The 24,043-nt window shown below is 39.0% G+C and overlaps 1 protein-coding gene across 1 annotated transcript; it reads left to right on the forward strand.

Annotated features, from left to right (window-relative positions):
* The first annotated feature begins 4,064 nt into the window (after positions 1 to 4,064).
* Positions 4,065 to 22,758, forward strand: SERPINA6 (serpin family A member 6). Its single transcript, XM_044662130.1, has 5 exons — positions 4,065 to 4,159; positions 9,559 to 10,205; positions 15,517 to 15,787; positions 17,247 to 17,394; positions 22,323 to 22,758. The coding sequence occupies exons 2-5, from the start codon at positions 9,578 to 9,580 to the stop codon at positions 22,506 to 22,508; spliced, it is 1,233 nt and encodes a 410-aa protein (XP_044518065.1). The 5' UTR covers positions 4,065 to 4,159; positions 9,559 to 9,577; the 3' UTR covers positions 22,509 to 22,758.
* The last annotated feature ends 1,285 nt before the right edge of the window (positions 22,759 to 24,043 follow it).

Here is a 24,043-nt window from a genome sequence, read left to right on the forward strand (position 1 = left end):
CAGTTTTATTTATGTCTTTGGACATGGTTCCAAATTGCTCCCTAGAATGGTTGTATCAGTTCACAGCTCCAATAGTGTATTTTTCTACATTACCTCAAACATTTACCATTTCCTTTTTGATTGTATTAGCTAATCTGATAAGTTTTTAAATTTACATTTCTCTAACCAATAGTGATTTGGAGCATTTTTTCATATAATTCTAGATAGTTTTAATTTCTTCATCTGAGAACTGCCTGTTCATAACCTTTGACCATTTATCACTTGGGAAATGCCTTATAAATCTGACTTGGCTCTTTATATATTTGAGAAGTGAGACCTTTGTCAGAGATACTTGCTGTAAAATTTGCCCACTGTTTGTTTTCCTTCTAATCTTGGTTGCATTTGTTTTGTTTATACAAAAACTATTTCATTTGATAAAATAAAAATTATCCATTTCATTTTTCATAATGTTCTCTATGCTTTCTTTTGTTATAAATTCTTCCCTTATCCATAAGTCTGACACATAAACTTTTCCATGTTCCCCTAATTTGTTTATAGTGTCATCCTTTATTTCTAGATCAAGCATCCATTTTGACTTTATCTTAGTGTTTATATATGGTCTGAGATGCTGATCGAAGCCTAGTTTCTGCCATATTGTTTTCCAATTTTCCCAGAAGTTTTTGTTAAATAGTTCTTCCCACCGGATCTTTGGATTTATTGAACACTAGGTTTCTATGGTCATTTACTACTATGAATTGAATACCTAACCTATTCCATTGATATTCTACTCTATTTCTTACCTGGTACCAGATTGTTTTGATGATTACTGCTTTATAGTATACTTTGTGATCTGATATGTACTCCTCCCTTCATATTTTTTTTATGAATTCCATTGATATTCTTGCTCTTTTGTTCTTCCAGATGAATTTTCTTCTTATTTTTTTCTAGCTCTATAAAATAACTTTTGGGTAGTTTTATTGGTATGGCACTGAATAAGTAAATTAATTTAGGTAGGATTGTCATTTTTATTATGTTGGTTCAGTCTTCCCATGAGCAATTAATGTTTTCCCCAATTGTTTAGATCTGATTTTATTTGTGTGAAAAGTATTTTTCAATTGTGTACATGTACTTCCTGGGTTTGTTTTGGCTAACAGATCCCTGGGTATTTTATAATGTCTATAGTTATTTTAATTGGAATTTCTCTTTCTATCTATAACTGTTGAACTTTGCTGATAATAAATAGAAATATTGGTGATTTATGCAGGTTTATTTCATATTCTATAACTTTGCTAAACTTGTTAATTGTTTAGATTAGTTTTTTGGTTGATTTTCTGGAATTTTCTATGTATACTATCACATCATCTGCAAAGAGTTATCATTCTGCTTCCTCATTACGTATTCTAATTCCTTCAACTTCTTTTTCTTCTCTTACTGCTATTGCTAGCATTTCTTGAATAATAGTGGTGATAATGGGACATCCTTGTTTCACCCCTGATCTTATTGGGAAGACTTCTAGCTTATTCCCATTATAGATATCTCTGAAATCATAGACTGGAAAGGGAATGGGCTTCTCTGGAGACAGAAACTTTCAGAGGATATAAGAATTAATCTGGAGGCCCAGTTATACATACAATGGAAAGCTAAGTGGGAAACAGGGAGTGGTAGCAAAAGCACAAGAGTAAAGATGTTAGATTAGGCTTCCCTCATACCTGTAATACTCTTCTTCATTTCTGCCTCCTGTCTTCCTTCAGGTCCAAGCTAAAATCCTATCCTCTGTAAGAAGATGTTCCTGAGCTCCTTCAGTGCTAGTGTCTTCCCCCATTGACTCCTTCCAATTTAGCTTGCCTGTATCTTTTTTGTCTATAGTTGTTTACATGTTGTTTCTCTCATTAGTCTGTGAACTCCATGAGAGTGGGGATTTTCTTTTTCTCCTTTTATGCCTTTCATCTTATCCCTAGCACTTCGCCTAGTATCAGGCACAGAGTAGGTGCCTAATTAGTGCTTGTTGACTTGCTTTGACTCAATGACTAGCCTTTAGTTAAGAGTAAAGAAAGAAATGTGGTGCAAAAAGTAGTTGTCTGAGCTGTGTGACCCTGGGCAAATCACTTAACCCCCATTGCCTAGTCCTTACCACTCTTCTTCCTTGAAACCAATACAAGGTGTTGATTCTAAGACAGAAGGTAAGGGCTTAAAAAAAAAAAGTAGTTGTCTGGATTGGAAGTCAAGAGACTTGACTTCATATCCCACCCAGACTCTTCTAAGATCAGACTTTGAGTAAGCCAATTCACATCCTAAAGACTTAGCTCTTTTTCCAGGAATAAAACAGAAATGAAGAAACTTGCTGCTATGCAAACCTTTTATTTTTAATTTGAAAATTTTTATTTAATTAATTTAGAATATTTTTCCATGGTTATATGATTCATGTTTTTTACCTCCCCTTCTCCCAGGCCCCTCCCATAGCCAACAAGCAATTCCACTAGGTTTTGCATGTATCATTGATCAAGACCTATTTCAATGTTATTAGTATTTGCATTAGGGTGATCAATTAGAGTATACATCCCCAATCATGTCCCCATCAACCCATGTAATCAAGCAGTTGTTTTTCTTCTGTGTTTCTGCTCCCACAATTCTTTCTCTGGATGTGGACAGCGTTCTTTCTCATAAGTCCCTCAGAATTGTCCTGGGTCATTGCACTGCTGCTAGTACAGAAGTCCATTATATTTGATTTTACCGCAGTGTATCTGTCTCTGTGTACAGTGTTCTTCTGGTTCTGCTCCTTTCACTCTGTATGAATTCCTGGAAGTCATTCCAGTTCACATGGAATTCCTCCAGTTCTTTATTCCTTTGAGCACAATAATATTCCATCACCAACAGATACCACAATTTGTTCAGCCATTCCCCAGTTGAAGGGCATCCCCTCATTTTCTAATTTTTTTTATGCAAACTTTCAAGTGCTATATAAATGATAGTTATTGTTGATGGTCATTTTTGTTGCTCTATAAATGTTGGCTATAATGCTAGGTGATAAATAGATTACTGGATATAGAGTCAGGAAGACCTGAGTTCAAAACCTTTCTTAGATACCAGCTTTGTGACCCTGGGTAAATCACTTAACTACTGCCTCAGTTTTCTTATTTGTAAAATAGGAACAACAATAGTACTTGCCTCCCGGGGTTATATTGTAAATATGAGATAATATTTGTAAAGTGCTCTGCAAATCTTAAAGCATTATTTGTTGTTGTTTAGTCATTTCAGTATTATCTGATTCTTCATGACCCCATTTTAGGGTTTTCTTGGCAAAGATGCTCAAGTAGTTTACCATTTCCTTCTCCAGCTCATTTAAAAAAAATTCTTACCTTCCATCTTAGAATTAATACTGTGTATTGGTTTCAGGGCAGAAGAGCAGTAAAGAATAGGCAATGGGGATTAAGTGACTTGCTCAAGGTCACCCAACTAGGAAGTATCTGAGTTTACATTTGAATCTAGGACCTTCAGTCTCTAGGCCTGGCTTTCAATCCATTGAGCCACCTAGCTTCTCTCCCTCCAGCACATTTAATAGATAAAGAAATGGAAGCAAACAAGGTCAGGGTCCCATAGGGTCCAGGGTCCCATAGCTACTAAATATCTGATGCCAAATTTGAACTCAGGAAGAGTCTTTCTGATTCCAATTCCAGTGCTCTATCCGCTATGCCATCTAGTTGCCCTAACCCATTATATAAATGCTAGTTAATAATATTAATTGTTGTTATTCTCTGTTCTAAATCTGGTCTTTTGGGGGATTTATCAAACAAGTCTCTCTATCCTGCTAGCTTTCATGGTCTTTTAAGCATAGTATTTGGTATTTAAGCCCCAACAGATCCCAGAGAATTCAAAACAAATTTATATTAGGGAAAGAGGGAATGGGGCAGGAATAACGGTCCAGAAGGTGTTTGCCTTTGATGATACTGACTCTCCTTGGCACTGGTTAATGTTTAAAGCCTTGTGGTGAAGGGGAGTATGATGGAAGGGGAGGAGGGATGACCTTTGGAATTAAGATGTGCCAATAAATAGTAACTAGCTCCAAAAGAAGTAAAAGTGGTTGGAGGTGAGACATAATGATGCACAGGTAACTGGAAGCCTTGGATAGTCTGCACTGAAGACACACCAAGGACACATAGAGCAGGGGCTACCTCACTCGCCTGTAAGTAATTCTGACTTTCTGGAAAACTTCAACTCGATGCAACCCTGCTTTATTGCTCTCTGCTCTTGCTCTCGTCACCTATGTGGGACTAGGAGGTCAGGAAGAATGACTAGATCTTTTTTTTTTTTCCAGGGAGTAGGAGGTGAGATTTTAGAAACTTGAACCTCAAAGCTGAACACAATGAAGAGTTGACAAGGAGGCTACCTTGAGCAATTCCCTTAGAGGGATTTCCAAAGTTCTAGGATCCCTTCTGTGTAGTTCTTGAGAGGCAGCACAGAACAGAATAAAGAGTACAGGACTAGGAAGCAGTTAGGTAGCTCAGTGGATAGAGCCTGGTCTGTTAATTGTTATTCTCTGTTCTAAATCTGGTCTTTTGGGGGATTTATCAAACAAGTCTCTCTATTCTGCTAGCTTCCATGGTCTTTTAAGCATAGTATTTGATATTTAAGCCCCAAAGATCCAAAAGAATGCAAAACAAAGTTATGTTAGGGAAAGAGGGAATGGGGCAGATGGTGTTTGCCTTTGATAGAAAGTTCTGGATTCAAATCTAGCCTCAGACATTTCCTAGTTGTGTGACCCTGGGCAAGTAACTTAACTCCATTTGCCCATCTGCCTTGGAACTGATATTTAATATTGATTCTAAGACAGAAAGTAAGGGTTTAAAAAAAAAAAAAAAGAGTACAGGACCTGGAGGAAGAAGATGTGAGTTTGAACCCCAGGCTTGTCATGTACTGTGTGATCCTGACCTATCATCTGCAAAATGGGGATACTATCTGCATTATGTGCTCTAGAAGATGGTTGGGAGGATAAAAACTTTAAAATGATTGCATAAATTTGAACTTGTGTTAGTTAGCATAATTATTAGTCAGTATCTAAGGTATGTGGGCATCATCTAAGAATGGTAGGGCACAATAAATAGCCCCAGCCAGATTGCTCACAGCTACCAGTTGAAGGGGCAGAGGTCAAAGAGTATGGATGGCTCAATCCAATCTTTCCCAGATTAGTGTGAGTTAAAAAAAATCCCTCAAATATGTACCCTTGTGATATCAAGGGCAGTAATTTCATATTCACAAATAAGTGGCTCATTGCATTGTGTAAGATTATCTCTAGAGATGGGGAGTAAGGGGAATTTCATGAATAACAATAATACTTAAATAATTCAATGCATCTATGATTTTATTGATGTGGGCTCACCCGTATTCATGCCTCCTCACCAATTCAACACTTAAAAAATGGATGATATCATTTGCTTTTGCATCACCTTCATTTTTCAATGTGTCTCTCCTCCTTTCTTTCCCCCTATCCAGAGAGCCATCTTTTATAACAAAGAATTAAAGAGGGGAGAAAACAATTCAGCAAAATTGACCACATATAAACCAAGTTTGGCAGTATATGCAGTGTTTCTGAACCATAATCCCTCCTGCCTCTACAAAGAAGGGAAAGAGATGCATTCTCTTTTTACTTCTTTGGGGGCAAATGAAGTAATAAATATGGGAAATTATAATTTTGTGGAATTATTAGCTTTCCATTTAATTCCCAGTTTTATATTCTGTGCCATCAAACTCAGCTGTCAGGAAAGCCTTAGCACTTGCAGAGCTGTTTATGGGTCTGGTCACTTAGAATATTTCTGGGGAATCAGCATGCTTCAGTGTCTGCTTTGCAGACTAAGAAAACTTAAAAGCTCAGAAGGTAAAGTCTATTTCCTATCTAGACACAGCTGGATAGTGTAGTGGAGAGAATACTGGACATGGAGTCATGAAAACTTGAGTTTAAAGTCTGCCTCGGTCACTTAACTAGCTTTGTGACCCTGGATGAGTCATTTAATTCTATCTTCCTCAGTTTCTCATCTGTAAATAGAAATAATTATAGCACTTACTCCTGGGGTTGTTAGAAGGATAAAATGATTTAACATTTGGAAAATGTTTTAAAACTCTTAAAATGTCTTAAATCAATGGTCCCTACACTTTTTTGGCCTACCGCCCCCTTTCCAGAAAAAAATATTACTTAGCCCCCTGGAAATTAATTTTTTTAAAATTTTAATAGCAATTAATAGGAAAGATAAATGTACCTGTGGCCATCACCGCCTTCCTAGATCGCTGCAGCACCCACCAGGGGGTGGTAGCGCTCATTTTGGGAATCACTGCCTTAAATGATAGCTATTCTTCTTCTTCTCAACTATATTCAAGAAAAGTACCCTGCCCCTTCTCCAATGTGGACAAGCCCCCTTAGGAGAGTACCCAGGACTCATGTGCTTGTCCAGAACTGAGAGGATCCTTCATAGAGAGGGAGAAAGCAGTGACTTCAACTAGTTATTATCATTATAGAAAATCCAAATAATCTATACACAAATCTTGCTGTTTTTACCTGCACTTGGGTAGTATAGTGGATAGAGCTGCTAGGCTTGGAATCAGGAAGACCTGAGTTCAAATTTGACCTCAGAGATTTATTAACTGTGTGACTGTGGGCAATTTGCTTGAACCCTATTTGCCTCAATTCCCTCAGCTGTAAAATGGAGGTAATGATGACACCTACCTCCCAGAGTTGTTATGAGGTTCAAGTGAGATAAAAATTGTAAAAAGTGCTTAGCACAGAGCCCGGCACATTATGTCTCTTCAGTTCTGTCTGACTCTTCACAACCCCATTTGAGATTTTCTTGGCAAAGGTATTGAAGTGATTTGCCATTTCCATTTCCAGCTCATTTTACAGATGAGGAAAGTGAGGCTAATAGGGAGAAGTGACTTGCCCAGGGTCACACATCTAAGTAAGTGTCTGAGGCCAAATTTGATCTCATGAAGCTGAGTCTTCTTGATTCCAAGCCTAGCACTCTACTGTGCTCCTAGCTGTATTCCTGGCACGTAGGGAGCCCTATATAAATGTTTAACATAGTAAGTGCTACATAAATGTTTATTTTTTCTTTGCATCTTTTGCATACATTCCTCCCCCCCTTCACTTAGCCACTAATAGTGGGGTTCACCCCCATCATCTCTCACTTGGAGCCCTCTCTCTGCCACAAGTTTTTCCCTCACTTCAAGCCACTCCAAAACCACCTCCAAACACCTGCCAAAATGATTTTCCTACAGCACAGGTTTGACTACATTGCCTTTCCCCTTCTCCCAATTCCCTGGAGAGTCAGTAAACTCTAGAGACTTCCTGTTACCTCCAGCAATCAAGCATAAAGTCCTGTGTTTGACATTTACAACTATTCCCACAACCTGCTCCCTTCCTACATTTTCAGCCTTCTCTACTTCCCTCCACAAATTCTATAATCCCATGATACTGCAGTTCCTCACCCACAGCACTTATCCCCACACTCTTACACTCTCTCCACTGCACCATCTAGCTGTGTCTAGATAGGAAAGAGACAGTGACTTTATCTTCTAAGCTTTTGAGTTTTCTTAGTCTGCAAAGCAGACACTGAAGCATGCCGATTCCCCAGAAATATTCCAAGTGACTAGACCCATAAACAGCTCTGCAAGTGCTAAGGCTTTCCTGACAGCTGAGTTTGATGTCACAGAATGTAAAATTGAGAATTAAATGGAAAGCTAATGTGAACAGGCACATTTCATTGTGCCTGAAATGCTTTCCCTCTTCAGCTCTGCTTCTTGATAAACTTGGCTTCCTTTAGTACTAAGTTCAAACACCACTTTCAGAAGGCCTTTCTTTTTTTTAAATTTATTTTTTAACATTCACTTTTTAAAAAATGTCGAGTTCCAAATTTTTTCCCTCCCTCCTGCTTCTCCGCTACACATTGAGAAGGCAAGCAATCTGTTATTGATTATTCATTCGAAATCATGTAAAACCTATTTTTATATCAACTCTGTTACCAAAACATGGAAGAAAAATAAAGAAAATGTAAAAATTAAATTCGCACTTAGTTAATCAGTTCTCTCTTGAGGTAGATAGATTTCTCATCATGAGTCTTTTGTAATTGTCTTGAATCTTTGTACTGATTGAAGTAGCTACACTGTTCCTTGATGATCACTGTTACAATATTGCTGTTACTGTGTACAATGATCTCCTGGTTCTGTTTACTTCACTTTGCATCAGCTCATAGAAATCTTTATTTATAAATGTTTTTCCCATGGTTACATGATTCATGTTTTCTCCCTCCTCTTGTCCCTCCCTGCTCCTAGAGTTGACAAGCAATTCCACTGGGTTCATATAAATCTTTTCAGATTTTTCTGAAACCATCCACTTTGTCATTTCTATCAAGATGATAGTATTTCGTTATGATCATATGCTACTTATTTAGTCATTCCCAAATTGATGGGCATCTCCTTAGTTTCCAATTCTTTGCCACTACAAAAAGAGCTACTATAAACATTTTTGTACAAAGGAGTCCTTTTTCTTTCCTTTGATTTCTTTCAGATACAGACATACTAGTGATGTTGCTGAGTCAAAGGGTATGCACAGTTTTATAAAAAGACCTTTCCCAGTCACATCCTCCCCCACCCAAATAGAATATAAGTTTCCCAAGGGCAGTAATGATTTCATTTTTTTCCCTTTGTATTCTCAGAGTACCTTAAACATAATAGATGCTTAACAAGTGGCTTATTGAATAAAATAGAATTGTAAAACTCAGGACTTCTGAATTCAAGTCCAGTCAGTTTACCGCCATACCTTACTGCCTTCTTATAAAAATAATATTTTTCTTTCGATTGCTTTCAACTTTATGAAATATTTTTATATCCACTATCTCAGTTAGATGCAGCATAGGGACACAATGGATAGAATGCTGGTCTTGGACTCTGGGAAGACCTCAAAGCCAATTTCAGAAACCCTGGGCAAGTCACATAACCTGTGCCTCAGTTTCCTTAACTAAAATATGGATAACAATAACACCTACCTTATAGGGTTGTTGTGAGGATAAAACGAAATAATATTTGTGAAGTGCTTAGTACAGAACCTAGAACATAGTAGGTGCAATATAAATGCTTATTCTTTCCCTCATTTCATAGTCACAACCTCTCCATCAGGGAGTGAGAACAGATTTTTATTGTCCCCATTTGACAGATGAAGAAACAAGAGAGATCCTAAGCCACCTAGTTGGTTACATATACCATAACTGTGACACAAATTAGAGAGAGCAATATGTCCTCAAGTCAAATATTGAAGTATTAGGAGATCACATCAAATAATCCCTTTGCAAGTTTCCCCTCTAGATTCCAGAATAATATCTTTTCTCAGAAGTCACATTGGCTAAGATCTTAGGATTCAGAGTTAGAAAGACTGTCAGAGAACACCTAATCCAATCCCCATTTTTGGCCCATAGATATCACCCAATATAAAATAGGTTATAAGTGGTAGATTCAGGATTTGAACACTGATCTCTAAATCTAAGCTCAGTGCTATTTTCTCTATGTCACATTTCTTCTTACGAATTTTTCCTAATTTTATAGGACCCAGTCACTCCGAAAAATGACTTCTACCTTGTATAAATGTCTCCTCGTTGTCTTGGCCCTTGGTTCTTGTGTCCCCCAACCTGGCAGCCAAGATATCTGTCTCCAGGTACTCACACATGAGCAAGAAAATCCTTTCCACCGGAGATTGGCACCAGTGAATGTTGACTTTGCATTTCGCTTATTCAAGAATTTGATATCAAGAGCCCCAGATAGAAATATTTTCATCTCTCCAGTGAGTATTTCCATGTCCTTGGCCATGCTGTCCCTTGGGGCCAAGTCGGTCACATATACTCAGCTCGTAGAAGCTTTGGGATTCAACCTTACAGAGACATCAGAGGTGGAAATCCATCAAGGCTTTCAGTATCTCATCCATCTGTTCAACAACATAGATACTGGCCTGGAAATGAACATAGGAAATGTCCTATTTCTTGATTCAAAGGTAAAACTTATGGAGACATTCATGAATGAAATAAAGCGGTATTACAGTGTAGAAGTTTTGTCTACAGACTTTCAAAATTCAACCAGAGCCAAGAAACAAGTCAATGATTTTGTCAAGAATAAAACTTTGGGGAAAATTGATGAATTATTCAAGGAATTGGATCCTGATACTGTGCTCCTTTTGATCAGTTACATTTTCTTTAAAGGTAAAATATCTTATTTTGATACTGCTATTTTTAGTTAATAATAGTTCATGTTTATATGTTATAATTTAGGATTAAAAAAGGACTCTAACACTTCCTAGTTTTGTGACTTTGGGCAAGTCACTTCATCCCAATCACCTATTCTGCCTCGGAACCAAAACTTAGTATTGATTCTAAGACAGACAGAAAGGGCTTTAAAAAAAAATCAGTTCATCAACAGGTAGTTTTTAAGTGCATGAATTCTGGGATGCAAAGAAAGGTGAAGAGAAGACATAGTGCCTGCCCTGAAGGAGCTCATAGTCTAAGAGGGCAAATAACATGTTCATCCAGACTGCAAACTCCAGAACCAGGCCTGACACCTGAACTTCTGAATCAAATCCAGTTCTCATTCTATATACCACAGTTGATTTCACAATTGTCCTTTCTTTCCCCAACTCTCCCTTCCTTTCCTTTCTCTTTTTTTTTTTTTTGCAGGGAAGGAGTACAGTTGTAATAAGTGTAATAAGCAATACGTTCTACTGATTTAATTATACATCATCTCACATGTTGTTGTTGATTTAACCCTTACCTTCCAACTTAGTATCAATTCTTTTTTTTTTTTTAAATTTTTTTTAAAACCCTTACCTTCTGTCTTGAAGTCAATACTGTGTATTGGCTCCATAGCAGAAGAGTGGTAAGGGTAGGCAATGGGGGTCAAGTGACTCACCCAGGGTCACACAACTGAGAAGTGTCTGAGGCCAGATTTGAACCCAGGACCTCCTGTCTCTAGGCCTGGCTCTCAATCCACTGAGCTACCCAGCCGTTCCCCTTAGTATCAATTCTTGGACAGAAAAGTGGCATGGGCTAAGCAATTAGGATTAGGTGAATGCTCAGGGCTAGTTTGGAAGTGTCTGAGGCCAGATTTGAACCCAGGTCCTTCGCCTGGCTCTCTATCTACTATGCTACTTACCTACCTGTCCCCATCTCATTTGTTGTTGTTCATTTGTTACAGTTATGTTTGACTCTTCATGACCCCATTTGGAGTTTTTTTGGCAAAGATACTGGAGTGGTTTACTATTTCCTTCATCAGCACATTTTTCAGATGAGAAAACCAAGGCAAATGAGGTTGAGTGACTTGCCTGGAGTCACACAGCTAGTGTCTAAGGACAAATTTGAACTCAGGTCTTCCTGACTCCAGACCTGGTATTCTATCCACTGTGCCAGCCAGTCCCCCAGACCATCTTGTATAGTTCTTTCCAAATTTTACTACCAGTCCTTTTAACTCCAATTCAAATGCCACCTCTTCCACAAAGCCCTCCCTGATTATACCTTTCCCCTCTTGGACCTCATAAAGCTCTTTATTTTATATCTTAATCATTTGCCATGTTGTTTTTTTTTTTTAAACCCTTACCTTCCGTCTTGGAGTCAATACTGAGTATTGGCTCCAAGGCAGAAGAGTGGTAAGGGTAGGCAAGAGGGGGGTCAAGTGACTTGCCCAGGGTCACACAGCTGGGAAGTGTCTGAGACCAGATTAATCATTTGCCATATTTTAAGTGTGATTGAAAGAGCAATGGATTTGGAGTCAGAGAACTTGCGGTCAGAGCCCAACTCCGCTATTTACTACCTATGTGATATTGTTGGGCAAACCACTAATCCTCTCTAAACTATTAATTTTTAAATATGTGAATTGAGAAGGGCTGGACTAAATGATCTCTAAAGAGGTCTTAGGAAGGTAGAATCAACAAATTCTGGCCACGAGCTAATTATGGGGGGTGGTGAGTGAGAATGAAGTGTTGATGGTGCCTCTGAGTTTGTGAACCTGAAAGAATGGCGTTGACCCTAACAGAAATCAGCAAGTTAGGAGAAGCTTAGAGGGAAGAGATAATGAAGTCAACATTGATGTTTTGAGATTGAGATGCCTTTTGGGGCATCCAGGTGGAGAGGAACAGTAGACAACTGGAGATGTGAGACAAGCGCAAGAGGGAGGAATGTTGGCTATTTGTGGGAGTCATCGGCAATAGAAAAGGTCATTGAACTTCTTTAAAAGTAGAATTTTAGACCTCAGGGGCAGGCTGTGTGTGTGTGTGTGTGTGTGTGTGTGTGTGTGTGTGTGTGTGTGTGTGTGTGACAAATATACACACTCTAAAGGGATTGTCTTGAAAATGTCCCTGTGTAAGATTATGCCATTTCTGTCTAAACATATAAAGCTGACTGTCTTAGCCTATGACACTGATGGATTGTCTGATCTGGGATCAGGCTAGCCGCTCTCCAAGGAAGACTGATTTCAAAACACAAGCCAGCCCTACTCAAGTCGATCCCTCTGGACATAATGACCATACTAAGATAGCCAAGGAAGCAGGATGACATCCATGGTTGATTACTTATTCTTTCCCTTCCCTGTCTCCAAGTACAGTACTAAACTAGAATTAAATCCATCCAACAGCCTTGAAATATTTGTAAGAGTAGGAGCACATCATTTAGGAAACATTTTCCCCATTTACTCTTAATATCACCAGCTTATCTCCCTCCCACCAAATGCTGGTTACACTGAAGACCAACATGAAAGCAATTAGCAAGTGAACTCATCTATCTAAGCAAAATAATTCACAGAAATCAGGGAAGTTACAAAGATCAGGATGGAAAAAACACGAACAATAATAAAAGAGTTCTTCAACTGGAAGGAAGATAAAATACTTCATCAGCACAACCAAGGAGAGAGGAAATGATATAACCAAGGATAGTTTGCTTTCTAGGGTTCCAGGCCCTAAAATCCAAGCAATGTAATGGGGGCTGCCTTTCTTGGACACCTGAATTTCTGAGGACTCTCATTATCCATTCAGAGGTTCGCATCTTCCTTTTTTTTTTTTTTTAAACCTTACTTAGTATTTTCTTTTTTCTTTTAATTTTTCTTTTGAATATTTTCCCCTAGTTACATATTTCATGTTCTTTCCCTCTCCCCCAAACTCCCCGAGCCCCTCTTAGCCAACGCACAATTCCACTGGGTTTTACATGTATCACTGATCAGGACCTAATTCCATATTATTGATAGTTGGACTAGAGTTATCGCTTAGTGTCTACATCCCCAATAATGTCCCCATCAGCCCATGTGTTCAAGCAGTTGTTTTTCCTCTGTTTCTCCTCACATCTTCCTTTTTTTTTTTTTTTTTTTTTTTTAAAACCTTTGTACTTCGGTGTATTGTCTCATAGGTGGAAGAGTGGTAAGGGTGGGCAATGGGGGTCAAGTGACTTGCCCAGGGTCACACAGCTGGGAAGTGGCTGAGGCTGAGTTTGAACCTAGGACTTCCTGTCTCTAGGCCTGACTCTCACTCCACTGAGCTACCCTGCTGCCCNGAGGTTCGCATCTTCCTTTTTTTTTTTTTTTAAACCTTACTTAGTATTTTCTTTTTTCTTTTAATTTTTCTTTTGAATATTTTCCCCTAGTTACATATTTCATGTTCTTTCCCTCTCCCCCAAACTCCCCGAGCCCCTCTTAGCCAACGCACAATTCCACTGGGTTTTACATGTATCACTGATCAGGACCTAATTCCATATTATTGATAGTTGGACTAGAGTTATCGCTTAGTGTCTACATCCCCAATAATGTCCCCATCAGCCCATGTGTTCAAGCAGTTGTTTTTCCTCTGTTTCTCCTCACATCTTCCTTTTTTTTTTTTTTTTTTTTTTTTAAAACCTTTGTACTTCGGTGTATTGTCTCATAGGTGGAAGAGTGGTAAGGGTGGGCAATGGGGGTCAAGTGACTTGCCCAGGGTCACACAGCTGGGAAGTGGCTGAGGCTGAGTTTGAACCTAGGACTTCCTGTCTCTAGGCCTGACTCTCACTCCACTGAGCTACCCAGCTGCCCCTACATCTTCCTTTTTTGATCCATCTCTCCCCACATCCTTCTTCAAACTGTCCCCCAACAATCTTCCTTATGCTGGTACACAAAGTATGTGGCATCCTCTTGGCCGATCAGGAATTGTATCTCTCTTCAGATACAGCTCCAGAAAAATTGCTCTCCTTGCTTGGGTTGGGAGTGTAATCCCCATAGATGGTTATCTCCACCTTCTAAACGGGAAGCCAGCCCTACTCAGGTGGATTCCTCTGAACACAAAGATCACATTAAGATAGCCAAGGCAGCTAGCTAGAGGGAGGGGCAGGAGGGCAGCAGCTAGAGGCAGTAGCCTTAGGCAGGTACCAACCTATTGTCCTCTCTGGAGTTATTAAAAGCAGCAAGTAAAATAAACAGAATTTGGTCTTGTGTTATGTTGACTTGTCTTACCGCTATTGCAGATCAGTTTGTCCAGAAGGAGAGAGATCTGTTGAGCAAAGAAGAGCAGTTCTAGGAATCTAGAGTGTACTCTAGTTCTAGGGACCAGCACCACATTTGTTTTGTAAAAGGAGTTTTTTCCTTATCAATTGTTCTAAATAATTTATTTAATATTGGAATTAGATGATCTTTAAATGTTTGGTAAAATTCACTGGTAAATCCATCTGATCCCGATGCTTTTTTCTTTTCTGGGAGACTTTCTGTGTTTCTCAGACCCTGTGAAAGTCTTAAGTGCTAAGCCATTCTGTGAGTTCTCTGAGGACTTGTGCTCAAAGCCCAATGAATCATGTGGATAATAATCAGAATAATAGAACTTACTCTCTGTCAGGTGCTTTATAATTATTATCTCATTTGATCCTCACAACAACTCTGGGAGGTAAATGTTATTATCCTCTTTTTATGGTTAAGGAAACTGAAGTTAAGTGACTGGCCCAGGGTCACACAGCTAATAAGGATCTGAGACTGGATTTGAACTGAATTTTTCTGATCCCTGACCCAGTACTCTAGTCACTGTGCTACTTAGCTACCCCAATTAGTCAATCAGTCAATAAGCATTTATAAAATATTTACTCTGTACCAGCGCCAAGCACTGGAAATACAAAACATGGTCCTTGCTTAATGACACCCTCTAAATTGTTCCCTCTTTTCTTGGGTAACTGTGGCAGAGGTCATAAGACTTTAAGACATAAGACATAAGAATTGTTTTAATATTTTATCAAGTTCTGTAAAGTATTCCTTTGATAATTTGAATGGCATAGCACTTCGGTAGTATTGTCATTTTTATTATATTGGTACAGCCTAGCCATGAGCATTGAATATTCATCTCTCTGTGTTTCATTCACTCTCTTCTCATTAGCTTTTCTTCCACCCTCCTATTTTACTTCTCTCCCTTATTTCTCTTTTTCAATTCCTTATATCCATCTCCTTTTTCTTTCTTGTTTTTCCTTACCCCCACCCTTCCAGCCACTGCCTATTTCCTTCTCACTCTTCTCTTTCCCTCTTCCTCAGGAAGATGGGCAAAACCTTTTGACCCCAACGCCACCAAAGTGCAGAAGTTTTTCATAAATAATAATGAAAGTGTGGATGTGTTGATGATGTCCCAATCAAAAACCAATAAACTCTTATTTGACAAGGAGCTATCTTGCACAGTGGTGCAACTGGAGTACTCTGGGAATGCCACAGCTTTCTTCATCCTGCCAGATGAGGGGAAGATGGACCAGGTAGTAGCCTCCCTGAGCCGAGACATACTGCACAAGTGGTCACAACTTCTTCAGGACAGGTAATCTCATTGATCAGAATGGTGGTCTTCTCCAGAGGGGCCTGGACTTCTGCCATAGGCTGAAGAAATAAAGAGAAATGTGGAAACTAAAATTTTTTAAATTTAATTTAGTTTTTTTATTGACTCAAGCTGTCATTTCAGACATTCCATATAGCATAGTGGAAAAGAATACTGGACTTTTTCGCTCCCAGAGGATCAGTTCCTGACTCTCTTGCTTCCTAGCTGTGCAGTCCTGGGCAAACTGCTTTACTATCTTTAAAACAGAATTTATAGCATTTATTCATAACATTAGGAACAGATGAAAGTGAATGGCACTTCACAACAGCTACATAAATACTAGCAATTGTTTATGTTGCAGATATTAATGATAACAATACTTTCTGATGCATCACCTTTGGGTGGGTGTGCCTCATGCTTCAGATATATTTTTCTTTCTGATAGATTCTCACCCAAATAATTAAGGATCTGCCTACCAATAATGACGTGCATCAAGAGCCTTGAATGTAAACAGATCCTACAATGAACCTTTCAGTAAATGATAAATTACTTGCTTTGTATCTATTTTATAAGCTAAAGTTTTCATAGATAGTTTTCTTTGCTTCTTTTTTTTTTAACTCTTCATTTTCCTTCTTAGAATCAATACTGTGTATTGGTACCAAGGCAGAAGAGCAGTAAGGGCTAGGCAGTGGGGATTAGGTGACTTGTCTAGGGGTCACACAGTTAGGAAGTGTCTGAGGAAGTGCCAAATTTGAACCCAAGACCTCCCATCTCTAGCTCTCAATCCACCAAGTCACTTAGCTGCTCCAAAGGGTTTTCTTAAAGTGGAACTCAGCTCTTTTTTGAATCAAATCAATGATACAGCCAATTGTTTGAAGATTTCTAGGCATTCAAGCAAAAAGATAAATAGCAGGTACTACCTGTATGATTCTGGGTGAATCATTTAAAATCCTTGTGTCTTAGTGTCCTCATTCAAAGAATTAAGTATGAAGATTGACTTTGAGGAAACGAGAGGACTGGACTCAATGGCCTCTGAAGTCCTTTTTAGCTCCAGAGCTCTGATCATACAAACATATTATCTCTGTGATAAACGAGAGAAGTTCAGTTCTTATGAATGTGCTTTTAGTAAATGATTGTTGAATTGACCTTAGAGATAATCTATTCCAAGTCTCCTGCTTGCTCTGACTTTGGGGCTTTTTTCTACTCTACTGTATGGGCTCCTCTGTGTTATATTGCCTCGTGAAAAATATGTGGCCAATGGAGGAGGGGTCGGTATCTGAAGGGGGTCTGAGGAGATGTTCTGTAACCGCTTCTAAACTCTGAAGGAATCGGGGCTAACGGGGAAGCCAAAGAGCTAGAGTTTTGAGAAGTCAGAGATATAGAATTCGAAAGCAAAGATGTCCAGGGCCCTTTCTCTTGCTTTCCCAACACTTTTAACCATTTTCTGTCTCCCCCTGAACAGATCCATGAAATTATACATCCCAAAGTTCCATATTTCTGAGTCCTATGACCTTGAAAGTGTCCTAAGGGAAATGGGGATGACGGAAATGTTCACCAACCTAGCCAATTTCTCTGGCATCACTCAGCAAGCCTCAGTGAAATTGTCTGAAGTAAGTAACTCTAATCAACTGCATTGCTCATAAGAATGTGTAGTTCAGGGACGTATTTCATTACTAATTACTAAAGGAAGTAGGAGACCTGGGTTCTAATCCTGCCTCTGCTGATAACTAGTGAATCATTCAATCGATCGGTCAACTATTTATCTAGATATTCCAGGCACTGTGCTGGACGTACGTACATAGAATAAAACAATCCCTTCATTTTGAAGCAATCCTAACTCCCAAAGAGCTTACAAGTTTTAATAGGGGAGACAACAAGGATATATAAAATATATAATAATAAAGATACAATGAATAAATAAAACTATATACAAAGTGGTCTTATTCAGTCATGATAATGTCTAATTCTTTGTGAATCCTTTTGAGGTTTTCTTGGCAAAGAGAGTAGAATAGTTTGCCATTTCCTTCTCCAGCTTGTTTGACAGATGAGGAAACCGAGGCACACAATGTTAAATGACTTACCTAGGGTCACATAACTAGTAAGTATCTGAGGCCGGATTCTAATTCAGAAAGATGAATCCTTCTGACTCTAACATCTAACTGCTCTAACTGAATATAAACTAGTTTAGAAAGAAGAGCACTAGAAATCGGGTATTAGGAAAAGCTTTATACAGAATCTGATGCATGAGCTGCCTCTTAAAGGAAGGAAGGGAAGCAGTAAATTGAGAGTTAGAGATGGGAGGTCCCAGGTTCAAATCTGGCCTCAGGTACTTCCCAGCTGTGTGACCCTGGGCAAGTCACTTAATCCCCTTTACCACTCTTCAGCCTTGGAACCAGTACATAGTATTAACTCTAAGACAGAAGGTATGGGTTTAAAAAAAAAAAATAAAGGAAGGAAGGATGAAACTCTATGAAGATAGAACTCTAGGAGATGAAGCATTCTAGGCACTGGGAATTGGTCAATGCAAAGGCACAGATATGGGAGTGAGGAACAGAGAAACGACCAATTTGCCTGAAACTAGCTTTGTAACCTTGGTTGGCCTTTGGAGGCTTGGGTTCAAATCACTGGAGCATCAGGACAGAGACAACCACAATGTAGTAGCAAAAAGGAATTATAATGCACAGGATAAGCTCACGTTTCTAGCCACCAGGGGGAAGCCTTAGTCCAGACCTTGTAGAACGCCTGTGAAAACATTCTCTCATCACTGACTTGATGTGAATGGAAGTTTCAAGACCCTACAATCAGATCATTCCTTTTATTCTGACTGCCTCTAAGTATGCAGCTTGGAGAGTCACATAGGTCTATAGTCTAGGGGTCAGCAAAAGACTATCTGTGGTCCAATCCAGTCCACTACTTGTTTAGGAACTAAAAATGGTTTTTACGTTGGTGAAAAACAAAACAAAACATTTTTGTTATATTTAAAAATCTAAAAACTATTCTTAGTTCTCAGGCCAGACAACTCCTGCTCTAGGCATATAGGGAGTTCACCCGGCCAGGCTAATACCACTACCTGTCCATCAGACATTACATATAATTTTGTTCATAAGGGCAGAGAGAAGTCAGTTAGTCAGCCAACACACATTAAGCATGAGTGCTAGACACTGTCACTATGAGAGCTAGTACTGAGAGACCCTTTGTGTATCCTCTTTCCATATAAATTCTTCTAGAAATTCCCCATCCTCTACATTTGGCAAGTCACTTAATCTCTCTTGGCATATAGGAAGGAAAACTATCCAGAGGATTAAAAGGGGCTAGTCTTCTCCAACCTCTCATCACAAATGACAAATAGAGCAATAGGGGAAGGAACAGCTAAAATAAACACACATACATACAACACACTTAAAAACTAACCGTAACTTTTTTTAAACCCTTACCTTCAATCTTAGGAACAAGATTGTGTTGGTTCCAAGGCAGAAGAGTGGTAAGGGTTAAGTAATGGGGGTTAAGTGACTTGCCCAGGGTCACACAGTTAGGAAGTATCTGAGGCCAGATTTGAACCCAGGACCGCTCGTCTCTCAATCCACTAAACTAACTAGCTGCCTCCTCTATACAACTTTCCAGGCTCAAAATACCACTTCTTTATGATATCTGTCTTCCCTGATCCCTCTAGCTGGAAGTCATCTTTCCTTCATTTGATTTCTCATAACTTTTTCAAATGAGCAAACAAATGAACAAAAAACCCCCAATAAAATCAGCAAAACAGTGCAGATAAAAATTAAATTAAATTAAAAAAAAAAAAAGCAGAACCAGAAAAGCAGCTAACATTAGGAACAAAGGAAATAGAAAGGAGAGACTCTACAAAATATTCTAAGAGACTTCTTCATGTGCATAAATATCATAGTCAAAGAAGAATTGACCAATGAAGAATTGATATTCCTAGGCTGCCCACCTGCTCCTGCATAAAGGATGGCCAGGGCTGCCATCATTCTTCCCACAGTTTTCCCCTAGAGGCTGCCACCCTGGCTTTGTGGCCTATATTTTCATCTCCTCCATTCAGATATGTTTCAAGTTAGCTATTGCAAAAGCCACTGATGTCCTAACTCAGAGTGGGACTCTTGGGATCCTGATCACCCATATCTCTAGCAACCAAGTGCCAAAGCCTTGTGTGATGACTTTGTAGGATGTCTGTGTTGTTCAATCATTTCAGTCATGTCTGATTCTTCATGACCCCATTTGGGATTTTTCTTGGCAAGTATTTAAATAAAAAAAAGAATGCATAGGACATAAACAAGGAAAAACCTGACCTTAACACATCTAGACAAATAATAGTTAAATTCCAAACTTATAAGGAAAAATAGTATAAGTTTCTAAAAAAAAAAAGATTTTAAAAATCACATACCAAAAAAATATAGTTGGGAGCATGGTAGTCTTTTCTTGCATAAAACTTAGAATACAACATTTCTTAAGATAGGGGGTATGGGCAATGAGCTTAATCTAATCACTTAGCAAAGCCTATCCTAAGATCTTGTCAACTGATCCCATCACTTCCTGGCAAATAGAGGAGGTGGAAGGAGTGGAGTCAGAAAAAGTCATACAGGACTGAAATATCTGAACAACAACAAATATTAGAGCTGTGACCTGAACTTATTTTCTGCATTTTTTAGCACAGTGCCTGATACATAGAAAATATGTAACAACTGTTTTATTTGATTGATTGACTGATTCTCTCTATGGTCCTCTTCCCACTGTACTACTCTGTCTCCTCATGAGTTTTGTGAGTTTGGACTAATAATGAACCCTGGGAGCCTCAGTTTTCTTTTTGGTAGAATCTGCATTATTAACTTCACGAGGTCCATAGAAAGTATTTTATAAACCAAAAGCAACAGAAATGGAAGCTAGTACAAATATTGCTGATTAATTGAGCAAGGAACATATGTAAAGCATTTTGAAAATTCAATGATGCAAATTATTATTAGTTTGTTTAGATGTTTTATTTCCCCAATTACATGTAATAATTTTCCACATACATTTTCTGAAGTTATATGACTCAAATTATCTCCCTTCCCTTCCTTTCCCCCTCCCGGATCTGGTAAGCAATTTGATATGGGTTATACATGTATTACCATACAAAATATATTTTTATATGGGTTATCGTTGTAAGAGATATTCATATAAAACCAAAACACCTAAATAAAAACCCTAATAAGCTAATGTGAAAAATTGTATGCTTTAATCTGCATTCTGACTCCAATAGTCTTTTTCTGGAGGTGGAGATTGTCCTGGATCATTATATTGCTGGAAGTAACAAAGTCTTTCACAGTTGATCATTGCACAATATTGCTGTTACTGTGTACATTGTTTTCCTGATTCTGCTTATATCACTCTGCATCAGTTCATGAAGTTCTTTCCAGCTCTTTCTGAAGTCATCCTGTTTATCATTTCTTATGGACAATAATATTCCATCACTATAATGTATCACAATTTGTTCAGTCATTCCCCTATTGATGGATATCCTCTTGATTTCTAGTTCTTCTCCACCATAGAAAAAGAAGCTATAAATATTTTTGTACAAGTAGGTCTTTCCCTCCCCTCTTTTTTCAAGTCTCTTTGAGATACAGACCTGTTGAAAGCTATTCTACATCTCCAGATAATCTTATAAGGACAGCTTAGGTGATAAGAAAGAAGCAGGAGACTTTGGCTTTCTGTCAGCTCATAGTTGCTCTGAGATACAATGGAGTCACAAGTTTATTATATATGAAATTAAAGCTCCCTTTCACCCAAAAGCACAGAGAAAGTTTTACAGCTGCTCTGAAATTTCCATTATAGCTTAGACAATACAGTAACTTTATCAGTAAGCTAAGTCTGGGAATATTTTGCTAGGGCGGGAAGCCCCTGAATTTTTGGCCTTAGCTGTCTGAAATAACTTTTGAGACCAAGCAGTTGCATTCCTGAACAAGGGAGAGAATGTTAACCTCTTGACTGTTGGTTTGCTAAGAACTTAAAGCTTTCCAATAAGACTATACTGCTTTCTAATAAGAAAAGGTATGGATCATAAAAGGGGTCAAAAGAGGAATCTCAAATTTTTATCTTAGATAACCCATCCTGTCTGGTTCTGACTAGCAGAGTAGCTTTCAATAGGGTCCAGATAAAATATCTATTTGAGACTCTGTTTCTCTTATTGGCCTCCCACATAGACCCAGTAGTGGTATTACTGAATCAGAGAGTATCTACAGTTTTATAGCTCTTTGGTCATGGTTCCAAATTACCCTCCAAAATGGTTGGATCAGTTCACAACTCCACCAACAATATCATTTTTTTTTAAACCCTTACCTTCCGTCTTGGAGCCAATACTATGTATTGGTTCCAAGGCAGAAGAGTGGTAAGGGTAGGCAATGGGGGTCAAGTGACTTGCCCAGGGTCACACAGCTGGGAAGTGCCTGAGGCCAAAGGCCTGGCTCTCAATCCACTGAGCTACCCAGCTGCCCCAACAATATCATTTTAATTGTTATTGATTGACTCATTCATTTCTCTTTTCTAGGTCCTTCATAAGGCTGTAATTAGCATTGATGAAGAGGGCACTGAGGCAGCTGCTGGCACCGGAATAAGATTTGTATTTAAGTCACTACCTCTAGTTGTCAAGTTCAACAAACCCTTTCTGTTCATTGTGTTCGACCACTTTACCTGGAGTGCTCTCTTCCTAGGAAAGATCATGAACCCTGCATAAGAGCTTTGATGTAAGATGGCACTGTATCATGTCACATTGTGGGAAATGACTGGACTAGGAATCAGAAAACCTAGTTTCTACTTTGGGGGTTTGCACTTCCTAGTCATGTTGCTATAAACAAGCCATTTCACCTCAGTGCTGTATTTCCTCTATAAAAGGGGGATAACTCTCCCCATCCCCACCCCCATCAACAATAGGATTGTTTTGTGATCCAAATTAAACAATGAATGTAAAGGTATTTTTAAAAATATTAAGGACTATGCCTAGAGTCTTAAAAAAAATCCCCATGTCCCCCCAGACTGAATACCCTCCCCCAGCTGCATTCAGAGTGGGAGGTGGGGACAGGAGCTGGGCTCCCAGCTGGCCAAGTTGAAGGCTGAGCTCAGCCCAGAAGGTGGAGGATGGCTGAGTGGAGAGGTGGCTCAGAGACCAAGTGCCCCACCCCTTGTGTTGGGGGAAAGGGGAGCTGGCTCCCATCTGGCTCTCATTGGGGGTGAGAGAAGCCCACCTATTGGGCTGCAACCCACATGGGGGTGGGAGCAGGGGGAAGAGGGAGCACAGTTAGCCTTTGGGAGTAGGGTCACCCTCCAGACTGATGGCTGATGGGGAAGGAAGGAAGTGGAGATCTTTTAGGGGGTGGAGTTGGGCCAGGTGGCATGAGAAGAAAACCCCACCTACCCCCCAGTGGAAAGGGGGAAGGGAACAGCTCAGTCAGAATGGTCCAGAGTGGTCTTTGTGTGCCATCTTTGGCATTTGTGCCATAGGTTTGCCATCATGAATAATGCCACTAGTAGCTCTGATAAACCTAAGAAAAGTTATAAAGTAGTGAGGTAAAAAAAAAAGTAAAAAACAAATAAAATAAAGTAGTGAGGTATGTTCACATAAGAACTTTTATTAAATGAAGCTCACCATGATATTCAACTTTTATAAAAGGTCTTAGAAGGTACTGGTCATTAAAGTGAAGTCCTATTGTACTTGCCTTTCACAAGTCCCTTCTCCACTCTAAGCTTTAGTTTCCCTTTATAACCATGGGGAATTAGATGAGATGATTCCTAAGATCATTTTCAGTTCTAACATCCTATAATCCTTTCTAGTATGATGGTTCTCCTGAAACCACCCTTCTTGTGCCCCTTTGGTAACCTTACCCTCACTTGCAGTTATATCTTCAGGAAGACATGTACAGACTTTTTTCTTTTTTTTTTCTTAACAAAGCATCACTTCAGACTAGCTCACAAGGCCAGTTTACAAGAGGCAGATCCAAAAGGAAAAACATTGTCATATTTACCTAAAATTAAATGAAGCATTGAATGAGTGATAGCTTGCAAACCAACAGTGGAATTATCATTCAAACTATAAAGATACAAGGAGACATGCAACATGCCATACCAACAAACTTGGGTCCTAATCATGGTCTGGTCCTGGGAGAAGAAGGCACACATGGAACTGCTCCAAGGAGTCATCTCTATCCAGACATAGACCAACTCTGGATGACCTGGGTCTGTTAGGAGTTGTGTGGTTTTTTTTTTAAGATATTT

Source organism: Gracilinanus agilis, chromosome 2, assembly GCF_016433145.1.
Source record: "Gracilinanus agilis isolate LMUSP501 chromosome 2, AgileGrace, whole genome shotgun sequence".
Taxonomy (NCBI): domain Eukaryota; kingdom Metazoa; phylum Chordata; class Mammalia; order Didelphimorphia; family Didelphidae; genus Gracilinanus; species Gracilinanus agilis.

What these genes read in the sequence shown, in the direction of transcription:
- SERPINA6 (XM_044662130.1), top strand. Translation starts at nt 9,578, where the DNA reads ATGACTTCTACCTTGTATAAATGTCTCCTCGTTGTCTTGGCCCTTGGT. An exon ending in CAGTTACATTTTCTTTAAAG is followed by an intron (nt 10,206 to 15,516) that starts GTAAAATATCTT and finishes CCTCTTCCTCAG; the next exon opens with GAAGATGGGCAAAACCTTTT. An exon ending in TCACAACTTCTTCAGGACAG is followed by an intron (nt 15,788 to 17,246) that starts GTAATCTCATTG and finishes CCCCCTGAACAG; the next exon opens with ATCCATGAAATTATACATCC.